The 14,929-nt window shown below is 41.4% G+C and overlaps 1 protein-coding gene across 1 annotated transcript in view; it reads right to left on the bottom strand.

Annotated features, from left to right (window-relative positions):
* Nucleotides 1-14,929, bottom strand: part of HYDIN (HYDIN axonemal central pair apparatus protein) — a 377,997-nt gene that overhangs the window by 219,063 nt on the left and 144,005 nt on the right. Inside the window, exon 11 of the mRNA XM_057493202.1 lies at nucleotides 8,591-8,774. Within this exon, the coding sequence (XP_057349185.1) occupies nucleotides 8,591-8,774 (184 nt within the window). The remainder of the gene's footprint in view (nucleotides 1-8,590; nucleotides 8,775-14,929) is intronic.

The raw sequence follows: 14,929 nt of genomic DNA, 5'->3' as shown, positions 1-14,929 counted from the left end.
TACAGATTCCATAACCACCACCTATACTCTAAGTGAATATTATCTCCTTCCTGTTTCTGTTAATTTTTTTCATACAATATAAACAAAATTAATTGTGTTTGTTTAAAGGTCCCATTTCTATGTATTGCTATTTTTAAAAATGTTTTTCTTCCTAATGATGAAAAGATGCCTTGTGATAAGAATGCCCAGTTCAGTTCCTATCTAGAATATAAAAGTAATCAGACTAAATGCTATATTTTAACACACACACATCTCCGTCAAGAAGCTTTGGGTTATGGAAGAGAGTATAAGGGGAAGAAAATTTGAGGAAGCCCTAGGCTTTCTATTTCTGAACCGGAAAGACTCACCTGTGGGCCTCCCACCTCCTCCTGACCACCGGTATTTGCCATTTCCAGAGCCATCCACTCCCAGAAGACGGTGAGAATCAGGACAGTAGTCATCAGCCTGGATCTCCAGTACCACCGGGGAAGAATCTTGCCCTGTCAACACCTGACCTTGCCAGCATGTCCAAGATTGCCATGACTGACACCTCAGCCACTTGCTTACTTACACTTGTAATGCCTTCCTGACCTTTTCAACACTGTTGGACTTGACTTATTTTCACATGTACCTGACCTGTCCTGCCAAAACTGCATGTTCACCTTGATTTAACATTTTGCTAGTCTTACTGATCACATCTGAAGCTCCCTTTGCTGAACAGAGCACTGGACAATTTGCTAATGGGAGAGAAGATTCAGCCTCAAACTACATCTACAACCTTATTTTTCTCTGTGAACTCTTTTTTTAAAAAATTTATTTTGGTATCATTAATCTACAATTACATGAGGAACATTATGCTTATTAGACTCCCCCCAATCACCAAGTCCCCCCCCCACATACCCCATTACAGTCACTGTCCATCAGCATAGTAAGATGTTATAGAATCACTACTTGTCTTCTCTGTGTTTTACAATCCTCCCCCTGCCCCCCTCCTATATTATGTCTGCTAATAGTAACGCCCCCCAACCATTTTTCCCCCTTATCCATCCCTTCCCACCCATCCTCCCCAGTCCTTTTCCCTTTGGTAACTGTTAGTTCATTCTTGGCTTCTGTGAGTCTGCTGCTGTTTCGCTCCTTCAATTTTTTCCTTTGTTCTTATATTCCACATATGAATGAAATCATTTGATACTTGTCTTTTTTCCACCTGGCTTATTTCACTGAGCATAATACCCTCTAGTTCCATCCATGTTGTTGCAAATGGTAGGATTTGTTTTCTTCTTATGGCTGAATAATATTCCATTGTGTATATGTACCACATCTTCTTTACCCATTCATCTACTGATGGACACTTAGGTTGCTTCCATCTCTTGGCTATTGTAAATAGTGCTGCGATAAACATAGGGGTGCATCTGTCTTTTTCAAACTGGGCTGCTGCATTCTTAGGATAAATTCCTAGGAGTGGAATTCCTGGGTCAAATCGTATTTCAATTTTGAGTTTTTTGAGGAACCTCCATACTTTCAACAATGGTTGAACTAATTTACATTCCCACCAGCAGTGTAGGAGGGTTCCCATTTTCTCCACAACCTCACCAACATTTGTTGTTGTTTGTCTTTCGGATGGTGGCAGTCCTTACTGGTATGAGGTAATATCTCATTTTAATTTGCATTTCTCTAATGATTAGCGATGTGGAGCATCTTTTCATGTGTCTGTTGGCCATCTGAATTTCTTCTCTGGAGAACTGTCTGTTCAGATCCTGTGCCCATTTTTGAATTGGATTGTTTGCTTTTTGTTTGTTGAGGTGTGTGAGCTCTTTATATTATTTTGGATGTCAACCCCTTATCAGATATGTCATTTATGAATATATTCTCCCGTACTGTAGGATGCCTTTTTGTTCTATTGGTGGTATCCTTTGCTGAACAGAAGGTTTTCGGCTTGATATAGTCACACTTATTCATTTGTGCTTTTGTTTCCCTTGCCCAGGGAGATATGTTCATGAAGAAGTTGCTCATGTTTATGTCCAAGAGATTTTTGCTCATGTTTTTTTCTAAGAGTTTTATGGTTTCATGACTTACATTCAGGTCTTTGATCCATTTCGAATTTACTTTTGTGTATGGGGTTAGACAATGATCCAGTTTCATTCTCTTGCATGTAGCTGTCCAGTTTTGCCAACACCAGCTGTTGTAGAGGCTGTCATTTCCCCACTGTATGTCCATGGCTCCTTTATCATATATTAATTGACTATATATGTTTGGGTTGGGTTAATGTTTGGAGTCTCTGTTCTGTTCCACTGGTCTGTGGCTCTGTTCTTGTGCCAGTACCAATTTGTCTTGATTAGTGTGGCTTTGTAGTAGAGCTTGAAGTTGGGAAGCGAGATCCCCCTGCTTTATTCTTCCTTCTCAGGATTGCTTTGGCTATTTGGGGTCTTTTGTGGTTCCATATGAATTTTAAAACTATTTGTTCCAGTTTGTTGAAGAATGCTGTTGGTATTTTGATAGGGATTGCATTGAATCTGTAGATTGCTTTAGGCAGGATGGCCATTTTGACAATATTAATTCTTCCTAGCCAAGAGCATGGGATGAGTTTCCATTTGTTAGTGTCCTCTTTAATTTCTCTTAGGAGTGTCTTGTAATTTTCAGGGTATAGATCTTTCACTTCCTTGGTTAGGTTTATTCCTAGGTATTTTATTCTTTATGATGCAATTGTAAATGGAATTGTTTTCCTGATTTCTCTTTCTGCTAGTTCATTGTTAGTATAGGAAAGCAACAGATTTCTGTGTATTAATTTTGTATCCTGCAACTTTGCTGAATTCCAATATTAGTTCTAGTAGTTTTGGAGTGGAGTCTTTACAGTTTTTTATGTACAATATCATGTCATCTGCAAATAGTGACAAATTGATTTCTTCTTTACCAATCTGGATGCCTTGTATTTCTTTGTTTTGTCTAATTGACATGGCTAGGATCTCCAGTAATATGTTGAATAACAGTGGGGAGAGTGGGCATCCCTGTCTTGTTCCCAATCTTAGAGGAAAAGCTTTCAGCTTCTCACTGTTAAGTATGATGTTGGCTGTGGGTTTGTCATATATAGCCTTTATTATGTTGAGGTACTTGCCCTCTATACCCATTTTGTTGAGAGTTTTTATCATGAATGGATGTTGAATTTTGTTGAATGCTTTTTCAGCATCTATGGAGATGATCATGTGATTTTTTTCCTTCTTTTTGTTGATGTGGTAGATGATGTTGATGGATTTTTGAATGTTGTACCATCCTTGCATCCCTGAGATGAATCCCACTTGATCATGGTGTATGATCCTCTTGATATATTTTTGAATTTGGTTTGCTAATATTTTGTTGAGTATTTTTGCATCTATGTTCATCAGGGATATTGGTCTGTAATTTTCTTTTTTGGTGGGATCTTTGCCTGGTTTTGGCATTAGAGTGATGCTGGCTTCATAGAATGAGTTTGGAAAAATTCCCTCCTCTTCTATTTTGTGGAAAACTTTATGGAGAATGGGTATTATGTGTTCTCTGTATGTCTGATAAAATTCAGTGGTGAATCCATCTGGCCTGGGGGTTTTGTTCCTGGGTAGTTTTTTGATTACCAATTCACTTTTGTTGCTGGTAATTGGTCTGTTTAGATTTTGTGTTTCTTCCTTGGTCATTCTTGGAAGGTGGTATTTTTCTAGGAAGTTGTCCATTTCTTCTAGGTTTTCCAGCTTGTTAGCATATAGATTCTCATAGTATTCTCTAATAATTCTTTGTATTTCTGTGGGGTCCGTTGTGATTTTTCCTTTCTCATTTCTGATTCTGTTGATGTGTATTGATTCTCTTTTTCTTTTAATAAGTCTGGCTAGGGGCTTATCTATTTTGTTTGTTTTCTCAAAGAACCAGCTCTTGGTTCCACTGATTTTTTCTATTGTTTTGTTCTTCTCAATTTTATTTATTTATTTTCTGATTTTTATTATGTCCGTCATTCTGCTGTCTTTGGGCCTCATTTGTTCTTCTTTTTCCAATCTCAATAATTGTGACTTTAGACTATTCATTTGGGATTGTTCTTCCTTCTTTAAATAGGCCTGGATTGCTATATACTTTTGTCTTAGAACTGCCTTCGCAGCATCCCACAGAAGTTAAGTTGGGGTTTTGTGTTGTTGTTGTCATTTGTCTTCATATATTGCTTGATCTCTATTTTAATTTGGTCGTTGATCCATTGTTTATTTAGGAGCATGTTGTTAAGCCTCCAGGTGTTTGTGAGCCTTTCTGTTTTCTTTGTACAATTTATTTCTAGTTTTATACCTTTGTGGTCTGAGAAGTTGGTTGGTAGAATTTCAATCTTATTGAATTTACTGAGGCTCTTTTTGTGGCCTAATATGTGGTCTGTTCTGGAAAATGTTCCATGTGCACTTGAGAAGAATATGTATCCTGCTGCTTCTGGGTGTAGAGTTCTGTAGATGTCTGTTAGGTCCATCTGTTCTAGTGTGTTGTTCAGTGCCTCTGTGTCCTTACTTATTTTCTGTCTGATGGATCTGTCCTTTGGAGTGAGTGGTGTGTTGAAGTCTCCTAGAACAAATGCATTGCATTGTATTTCCTCCAATAATTCTGTTAGTATTTGTTTCACATATGCTGGTGCTCCTGTATCAGCTGCATATATATATTTATAATGGTTATATCCTCTTGTTGGACTGAGCCCTTTATCATTATGTAATGTCCTTCTCTATCTCTTGTTACTTTCTTTGTTTTGAAGTCTGTTTTGTCTGATATAAGTACTGCAACACCTGCTTTTTTCTCACTGTTGTTTGCCTGAAATATCTTTTTTCACCCCTTCACTTTTAGTCTGTGTATGTTTTTGGGTTTGAGGTGAGTCTCTTGCTTTTTTATCCATTCTGTTACTCCGTGTGTTTTGATTGGTGCATTCAGTCCATTTACATTTAGGGGTGATTATTGAAAGATATGTACTTATTGCCATTGCAGACTTTAGATTCGTGGTTACCAAAGGTTCAAGGGTAGCTTCTTTACTATCTAACCATCTAAAATAACTTGCTTATTAAGCTATTATAAAGAGTGTGATGATTATTTCTCTCCCTTCTTATTCCTCCTCCTCCATTCTTTATACGTTAGATGTTTTATTCTGTACTCTTTTGTGTTTCCTTTGACTGCTTTTGTGAATAGCTGATTTTATTTTTTGCCTTTAGTTAGTATTTGGTTGGTCTGCTTTCTTTGGTGTGATTTTATTTTCTCTGGAAACATCTATTTAGCCTTAGGAGTGCTCCCATCTAGAGCAGTCCCTTTAAAATACCCTGTAGAGGTGGTTTGTGGGATGCGAATTCCCCCAAGTTTTGCTTGTCTGGGAATTGTTTAATCCCTCCTTCATATTTAAATGATAATCATGCTGGATACAGTATTCTTGGTTCAAGGCCCTTCTGTTTCATTGCATTAAATATATCATGCCATTCTCTTCTGGCCTGTAAGGTTTCTGTTGAGAAATCTGATGATAGCCTGATGGGTCTTCCGTTGTAGGTGACCTTTTTCTCTCTCTGGCTGCTTTTAATATTCTGTCCTTGTCTTTGATCTTTGCCATTTTAATTATTATATGTCTTGGTGTTGTCCTCCTTGGGTCCCTTGTGTTGGGAGATCTGTGGGCTTCCATGGTCTGAGAGACTATTTCCTCCCCCAGTTTGGGGAAGTTTTCAGCAATTACTTCTTCAAAGACACTTTCTATCCCTTTTTCTCTCTGCTTCTTCTTCTGGTACCCCTATAATGTGAATATTATTCCATTTGGATTGGTCACACAGTTCTCTTAATATTCTTTCATTCCTGGAGATCCTTTTATCTCTCTCTGCCTCAGCTTCTCTATATTCCTGTTCTCCGATTTCTATTCCATTAACAGTCTTTTACACCTCATCCAGTCTGCTCCTAAGTCCTTACAGAGATAGTTTCGTTTCTGTTATCTCCCTCCTGACTTCATCCCTTAGCTCTTGCATGTTTCTCTGCAGGTCCATCAGCATGGTTATGACCTTTATTTTGAATTCTTTTTCAGGAAGATTGGTTATATCTATCTCCCCAGGCCCTCTCTTGGGGGTTGTCTGGGTGATTCTGGACTGGACCGAATTCTTCTGCCTTTTCATGGCGATAGAGGTAGCTGTAGGCAGGTAGTGTGTGTGTCAGCTGGGAGAACAAAGCCCCTTCCTGCTTACTGGTCACCTTGCCCTTCTCCGCTGCTTCAGTAGGTTACCCACACACTGGGAGCAGCCTCCAGGTTAATCCCCTGAGCTGCCGTGCATGGGGCAGCCCTCAGGGTAGCCCAGAGCCCTGCGGGGGGTGGCAGGTGTGCCGACTGTGCTCTTCTGCGAGAACAGCACCCCTTCGTGCCTTGTCCTGGCTTCCTCTGTCTGCACCGGGCAGCTGCGCACTGGCGGCCACCTCTGGGTCTGGCCTGGGCAGCTGCACACAGGGAGGAGACTCTGGGCGGCTGCTGTGGGTGGGGATGCACTCTGGCTTCTCGGCTGCTGTGGTGGGGCAGTGCTGGCTGGGGGAGCAACTGGCAGGCTGCTTATCACCGTGAGGGGCTTCAGAGCTGCACTGTCACCCAGGGGGTTGGGGTGCCTGAAGTTCCTCAGGAATCTCAGCCTGCTGGGCTGAGTGTGCTGAGATGATTCCATCCAGCTGTGAAGCCCCTGTCCCTTTAAGACTTTAAAAAAGCACCCACTTTTCTTTTGTCCCAGGGGAGCCGGCTATGGGGACCCACTTGCAGATTTTACTTTTCCGTTTATCTAATGCCCAGCACACCATGCAATGTGTGTCTGTGCTCCCAGTGCAGATTACTAGGGCTGGGTATTTAGCAGTCCTGTGCTTCCTCTCCCTCCCCTCTCCAACTACTTTCCTCCTGCTGGTGAGCTGGGGTCAGGGGAGTGCTTGGGTCCTGCCAGGTCACAGCTTGTATCTTACCCCTTTGTGAGATGCTGAGTTCTCACAGATGTAGATGTAGCCTGGCTGTTGTACTGTATCTTCTGGTCTCTTTGTTAAGTGTAGTTGTATTTGTTGTATTTTCAAAAGTATATATGGTTTTGGGAGGAGATTTCCGCTGCCCTACTCACACTGCCATCTTGGCTCTTCCCCTCTATGAACTCTTTACTTCAAACAAGATGATCCACTCATGGAGCCTTGAATGAGCCATGCCATTCACATCCCCAATTTTATTTTTCACAAGGATCATCCTGCAAGACCCAGTTCCAGTCTTGGCTCTCAAGAAGCCTTGTCTAGTTTCTTAGCCTCTGATAATCACCTTAGCCTCTGAACTAATGTGCTGACTATCTTCACCAGTGATCCACACAGCAGCATCCACAAAACAATGTTTCAAAGGACATTTCCAAGGGGAAGACACCCACGTGGAGATTTACAATGCATGTTTATCATATCAAAGACTTTTAGAAGTCTTACAGCTAAGAAACCTTTCAAACAATATTGAACTCTATGTTTCTGAAACTTACTTAGCCATGGAATCCCCTTTCAATGCTGTATTCTTAATAAGAATTTTGAAGTGCAGACATAAGGAAAATATGTCTACACAAATCAGTGGCATTTGCCAGAAGTGACCTTATATTCTAATGCACCCTTGTACCTGTATCTTCCCTCCAACTGGTTTGAAAAGTAACAACCCAGCATCTTTCTCAACTCCTGTTGCTATCTTTTCCAGCATTTCACTCTACACTTGCTGAGTGTAAGGAATGCACAGTGCCTAGCACATAGTAAACAGAGAAGATGCTAGCTACTTTCACTTCTGAGGCAATAGGGCAGAGTGATCAAGAGTTTGGTCTATGGAATCAGACACTCTGTTCTAAGTCTGGCTCAGCTCTCACTAGACAGACAGTGAGGTCAAGGACTACGTCTATTTTGTTCATCAAAACCTAATACACACACAGTGCCTTACACAGAAAATGCAGTCAGTAAGTGAACTAAGGACAAAGCAGTTCTCAACCCCAGCAAATCTGCTCCCCAGGGGCTACTGGCAATGTGCAGAGATAGTTTTGGTTGTCACAATCAGCATCTGGTAGGTAAAGCTCAGGGATGCTACTAAACATCCTACAATGTACGGAACATAGAATTATCCAGCCCCAAATGCCAATAGGGAAGAGGGTGAGAGTCAGGCTAATCAGGGATAAATTTCTCACTACTGACACTATTTGGCCTTGAGCAAGTTTGTCAAATTTCTCTAAGTCTTAAGTTTCTCAGCTGTAGAATAGGGAACTGATTCTAGTTTATAAGGTTGTTTTAAGATAACATATACACAAATGAGGTAAATTGGGTAATGATATGAAGTGTTTAACACAGTGGTTGGTGCATGGAAAGTATGACCTTTAAATGTGACCTATGAGCACCCTTACCATTAAAGTTTATTGTTTAATGAATTAATTATCATTAATTCATTTATGAATTTTATGAATTCATTTATGAATCAATTAATGAATTTATCATCATTGTTGTGCAATGATGATAAAGCTCTTCAGATAGATTCTTTATGCTCTCACTCTCTGTCTCAGAGTAAGTACTCTTGTCAAAATAAGCCTTGCATTCCCACTTGTATTCCCACTGTATGATCAGGTTTTATTTATGTGCTCACCAGGGGCTCAATAGTGAAAATGGTATCCAAGAAGAGCATGCTGTCGGTCTGAACCAGATTTCTCTGATTCTCAAAGGTGCGGGAGAGAATGGAAAGACGTTCTCGGAGAGAGGGATCAATGACGCACTCTTCAAGCAACTCGTCCTTCTCATTCTTTTCCTCTTTAATCAGATCATCACAGACCCTAAAGAAAATATAGGAAATATGAGATTCATTCTGGTATTCCATGAAGGACACTGTAAAGGGCTCCTCTCTTGTCCATCCTCTCGGAAATGATCTCACGCATCACCTGGGAGTGGCCCCTCCTTGTCTCAAGTCTATAACATGTCAGCTGAGTGACCTTGTATTGTAACCTCTCAAGAGCATCAGCTTGCTCATCTTTAGTCTCTTTCTTCAAGAAGACTGGGCTTCCTGTCCTACTTAGTGCCCACTTGCTTAGTCCTCAGCCCTTACACATATTTAGACAAATATTTTCTTTTAGGTAATTGTATTTTCCAGACGGTTTTTAAGATATTTAACATCTACCCTGCCTCTGCCATTTTTAAGGACAATTTAGTTTCTTTTCAACTCACTTAACTTTCATTCTTTCTTAGTTGTTAGTTACCTAGAGAACAGAATCTGGAGTGAGCAAGGACAAGGTTTGGATCCTGACTCTTCCATCCATTCACTGGCTCTGTGACTTTGGGAGTTACCTAAGTCCTTTGAGCCTCACTGCCTTCACCTAGAAAGTAGAGACACTAGGAGGTCCTCTCATCTTAAAGATGTGTTGAGGATTAAATGTGATTAAGGACCTGGGGCAGTTCCTGAGACAAAGCAGGTTTTCGATAAATACCAGTTTTCTCCCTGTGTCAACCTTAGGATTACTAAGCTTGTCAAGCTTATAAAGTGCTCAAACTGTATCTAGAGAAACCTCCTTTTTCTCTCTCTAGCTCTTAGTATCCATCATAACAAGTCAAAAAACAGCCTTCCCTAACCCTCTACTCATTGTCCTCACCAAAGCTGCGATCACATTTTTCCTAGTATCAGTAATTTCCCCTGAACTTTAAAGACTCAATTTTATCTCCTTCCACAACATAGGACCATTTTCTCTGCCTTTTAATGGTGTTACAAAGGTGACAGACAAATTATTTAGCAATGCAAGTACGCAGTGAGAACTTAGGGTCACTGAATTCCTGCCCCAGCCCCAACTGTTTTCTAAATGTCTTCAAGCAAACCAAATACTCAGCAATGTCAAATAATTCTTTTTATCAACTTTAGCATTCAGGGTCTTTTGGGTGCACAGCATAAAGATGTAAAAAAAAAAAATGGGTTCATTGTGTTCTAGTCCCAAGGAAGAAAGCATTCTGGCCATTTGGGAAGCAGTGTCCAAGGTAACCAGAGCAGCAATTCTGTACCGCTGGGCAGAGCAGGGCCAATTAAAGAGAGCTCGGTCCACAGAAGGAAAGGAAACCATTTGTTCCTACAAGTGGAATTTATGATACCTATCTGTAGAAATAAGTCCTAAAGAAACAATCATGGATATAGACAAAGATGTTCATCAATGTGCTATCGATAATACAAAAAAAAATGTGGGTGAATTTAATGCAAGAGACTGAAGGGTTGGTGAAACAAATAGTGGCAATCATAAACATAACATTTATTTAGGGGGCTAATGAGAGTGGGGTGTGGGGATAACACTCCATGAATTGAGGAATATGATTAATTCAACACTTACACCAGAAACAAAAGACAACAAAACAAAAACTCCCAAATGCTACTCTTCTCCCACACACTGGGACTGCTGAGTCACTAAAAGCCATGCAAGGTAAAGGTCAGAGGTGGGGACCGATGTCTTCCTCTTTGGCCTCTGATGGAGAACGGGAGCTGTAGCTAGGACTCCAAGAAGAGGAAGTGCAACAACACTGTGAGCCGGGATGACCCCCGCAAGGGCCTCTATGCACCTCAGTCTGTTGCCTGGCTGTCTTGTGCTGCTGACACTCATGCTCTCCTACACTCAGCAGTGGTTCTGTTTTACAGGTGAGGAGACCTCTCATCAGAGAGCATAACAACCCACCAGGCTTCTCTCCCCGTAAAACCATGGCTTTAACCCATTTTACAAATGGGCTGGTAGCCACCAACGTCCATCACCTTCAGGCATCAAGTACAGTCCAGCTGATGGACAAGAGCCAGTGGGGAAATGGGGAAAACCTGTCTGGTGCAGCAGCTCTAAGAGGTGCTAACTGATTGCTGAGGAGATTAAAAGCTAAGAGCCATGGCCTTTACAATGGGGAGAAATACTCCTCTGTCCATGCTTGGCACAGAAAAGATGAAACCATGTACCTTCAAAGGGACCATGTGACCCTGGCCACTGAGCAACTCTGTGGTGACTGTTATAAACTAAGGGCTAGAGGTCCTCTTCCTGTTTACCAAGTACTAGACAAGTCTTCAGATTCATGTATGGGCCTAGGAAAGGGAAGGGCCCTCAAACACAACTAAAATTAAATTTATTACTATCTGGGTGGCAGTCTCAAAGCCCAATTAAAACTATCTATCTAGAGAAATATGTTGTTCCCTGTACCTGAATGTTGTGGAATAAATCCATGCTGACCACTTTGTGGGGGTTACTCTGGGGATTCTAGGAATTCTTGTACAGAGCAAATCTAGAATTAGAGCCAGTTGCTATTCAGACAATGGCCATGACCTTCATGGAGAAATGGGGAGCTGAAATCCTTAAACCTTGTGCTGAGTCTCTGAAAATAATAAACTGAGATGAGAATGAGTATGAAAGAATCTTGTAGGATGTTTTGTAATCCCTCAGGACAAGGTAGAGGAAGTAAGGAGGTTATGAAAGCAGCCTCCTTTTTTGAAGAGATTAATTTCTTTGTAAGTCCCTAAAAAACATCAAAAAAGAAAAAGACCCAAAAGATAAATTTTTAAAGGTTCCTATATCTCATTCTGAAGGTTTAAAAAAAAAAAGGAAGAGAAAACTTAAGGCCCAGAACTTCTTCCTAGGGGGAATGACATCTTCATTGTGAGACTTTGGAGCCTGGGATCAGCCCAAGGTCCCCAAATGTGGATATGTGTCCTGAGGTTGAACCAACATATTGCAGCATGTGGACAGGAAGTCATCCTTCCTAGAATGGAACTGATAAAGTTCCAGGAAGGAGTAGGGCTTCCTATCCCTGAGTAGGGCTGAAATTCCTCCACTGGGAGAAGACATGCCCAAGCCTTTGATACTCAGGCCCATCACCAGGATGCTGCTGTAGGACGAGAAAGCAGATGGCTGGACTAGGATCTTGAGGGCACCCGTTGAGGCAGTTAGCACTGGAAAAGTGACCACTGAGCAACAACTTTCAGCCCCTCTCTGTAAGATGAATGCCTCAAGGACAAGCTTTAAGCTTTGTTATAACTGGAGAGCAGCGGGCAGACGCTTGAGTCTCACGTAAAGATCCACTCTGAAGTTTTCATCTTAGGGCTTGGGGTGCTGTAACTGGAAACTTTGGTCTCTCAAAGTAGGCATGAGCCCATTTAGAATAGATCTTCTCTATTCCACATTCAGGACCAAAGTGTAACTTGCTCACTACATTTTTAACTAAAGAGGCTGCTGAAGGAAGAGGAGAAAAAGAAGAGGTTGCACACCGCCATGAGCAAGAGAGTCAAACAAAAAGGATTATTCTAGAGATGCTTCCACTGGCCTGGCTGGGAAGCTCATAAGAGGATTCATACCATTAGCTAAAGATCTCACTGCCGCTCCTCAGGGATGAACGAACCTCTGCCACCAGCAGCGACAAGAGAACATTCGGCTTTACCTGCCATTGAAGTGTGGCCGGAAACATAGCCTGAGGATCTGTGACACAGAGGAGGAGGGACCCACACCCACAGCAAGAGTGCCACTGAGGTAGGGCAGGGACATGGGACAAGCATCATGATTAGCTTTTCCTGCCTATGATGAAAAATGCTGAGATATAAACAGTATACTTAGAACAGGAGGGACCCCATCTTAAGGCTAAGATCCCATTTTAAAAACCAGGGAGTTAGGAGGTAAAATTTCTAACATATTCTTTGGTAATCAGACAATAATAACCCACCCAATCTTAAGTCAGAGCAAGCAGTCTTAACTGGTATGTCCCCACTGCTTGAAGGTAACCACTATTTTGGAGAGGAAATGCATCAATAAATTCCTTGTGTTAAGTTTATCTTAGAGAATTATCTAGAGGACTGACTGGATAGCAACATAATTTCTCTCACCAGAGAGAGACATTATGAGACCACAAGTCAAACCTACGCCCAACAGCCCCCCTCTGCCCTTTGCTCCGTTCTTCAAAGCCTGGAAAGGCAGAATCCCCAGTGATGTAATTAATCCTTCCAGGGAGCCTCTCCTCTCTGTGGCGCACTTTTCCTCTCTTTAAGTGCATAACTGCTCAACTTAATTGCATTTTGTCTCTCTGCACTCTTCCAGTAGTAAGAGTCTTTGTCACTTCGTTATTTCATTCCATTTTCTAGACTTCAGCACAAGTCTTCACTCTCTCTGTCCTACTTCAACCTCCTTTCTCTTGGCTGCCTGCAAGGCAGCGGCTGTTCTCTGCTACTCTTCTTGCTCTAATGAGTTCCTTCCTTGCCGACACTCTTCCGACCTGCTTGAGAATCCTTTCTCGTTCAGAGTCAAGAACCCTCGCCCCTCCTGGTGGAGGGTTCACCTAGTGAGCATGGAGAGACCTCCCAGATGCAGCTGCCCAGCAACACCACCACCCAAAGAGGGGCAACTATCCAGAGACAGGAACTAAATGTTCAGTGAAGGGCAAACCTCTCTGTATTTGTGTTGCTTTTGGAGAAGATGGCAACTAGGAGTGTCCAGGACAAGAAACCATGACTAAATATGAAAGTCGTGGCAGGCTTGGAACAAGAGGAAGATGAGAGAGAAGAGACACCTTGGTCAAATAAGAGATTAGGTATAAATGGCCTATTTCTCCTCCAAATCCATTTCCCCTCCTGCCCTAGGCATCTGGCCCTCAGAGAGAGGCAGGGCGAGGGTAAGGGATGGCACATTCAATAGACTCCCACTGAGAGCAACCAATCCAGTTGAGGAAGCACAAGTTATATAGCTATGTGTGATCAAAAGGGAAAAGGAAGGTATTCTTATTTAGCCATCAGAAGTTACTTTTCAAATTCATTGATTAAGGGAGGGGTCATGATCCTAGGTGATAAAATTAGGCTTCTAATCATGGTTATGAAATGCTATCCCATGTTATTCCCTTCCTACCAAAAAACTGCTACAAGAACTAATAGAAAGAGCTAGAGAGATAGTGCAAGAAAGTGCAAGAAAAAAGAAAGGACAAGACTCAAGGGTAACATTGAAAAGATATGGAGATGTGGTGTGAGTGTCATGGGAGATGGAGCAGGTGGGGGAAGAAAATGTCCATCTGTGTGTAGTTGAAATTCTATTCTCTATATCCTGGCATCTCTGATAGCAATTGGTTTGAATTTTTCTTGAGTTTTATTGTTGAAATTAACTTCCTTAAATACTTTTTGGACATAGGCATGGCATCAATCATGTCTTACACATACAGCCAAAAACACAGACATAGCTGAAATTCAAGCTGGCTTTCTTTCCCTGGATGGTGTATACTCATTCCTCCCCCCAGAGATTATGCCTACAGGACACACAGGATATTGAAACACCGTGTTTACTGGTGTTTGTCTGTGTCTGCTCTCCCACTTATTCTTGAAACATGCTGGGGAACGAGGACAACTGAAGCACTGGCTGGGCACTTCCCTCTTGCCTTTTTAAACTACTGGTATTTCTAGACCACAAGACAAACTGAAGTCTTTAGGCAGGAAAGGCTTTTCTTTTCTCACTTTTTAAACATGGCACAGTGGCAATCCAGTGATTAAAGCTCACTGTCTGAATGACCAAGCTTCTGGTCCACTGTATCCCGTCATTGTCACAGCTCCTGATTCAATTAGGGGCAGCACACTGGAGGATTTCTGCCTGGTTTCCATGGACCTGACTTTTATTTTTATCACAGACTAACTTGGTTTTTAACAGAGCTTTGAAGCTTCCTAGGGCTAATCTTTAATGAAAATGGAGAGGCAAATAAAAAAGGCTGAGATAAATTCCAATGAAAGTAGCAGAAGCACTAATTCAGGGAGAACGGAAGGAGATAAGATGAAAATGGAGTTTAAAAGAGGCAAGGATAGATTCGGTGAAAAGAAATAGCCAAAATTTAACTGTAATGAGATTAGTTAAAAGAGTTTAGTTTTCAATTTTATTAATTTGCTCCACTGCCTGAAGTATATCATTTTAAAAAGCAGAAGATTAAAGATACCAACAAGAAATCATTAAGTTACACAGTTAGTAGA

This window comes from Manis pentadactyla, chromosome 15, assembly GCF_030020395.1.
Source record: "Manis pentadactyla isolate mManPen7 chromosome 15, mManPen7.hap1, whole genome shotgun sequence".
Classification (NCBI taxonomy): Eukaryota; Metazoa; Chordata; class Mammalia; order Pholidota; family Manidae; genus Manis; species Manis pentadactyla.
Note: the sequence above shows the minus strand (reverse complement) of the source record. Positions and strands in the feature narration are given on the sequence as shown.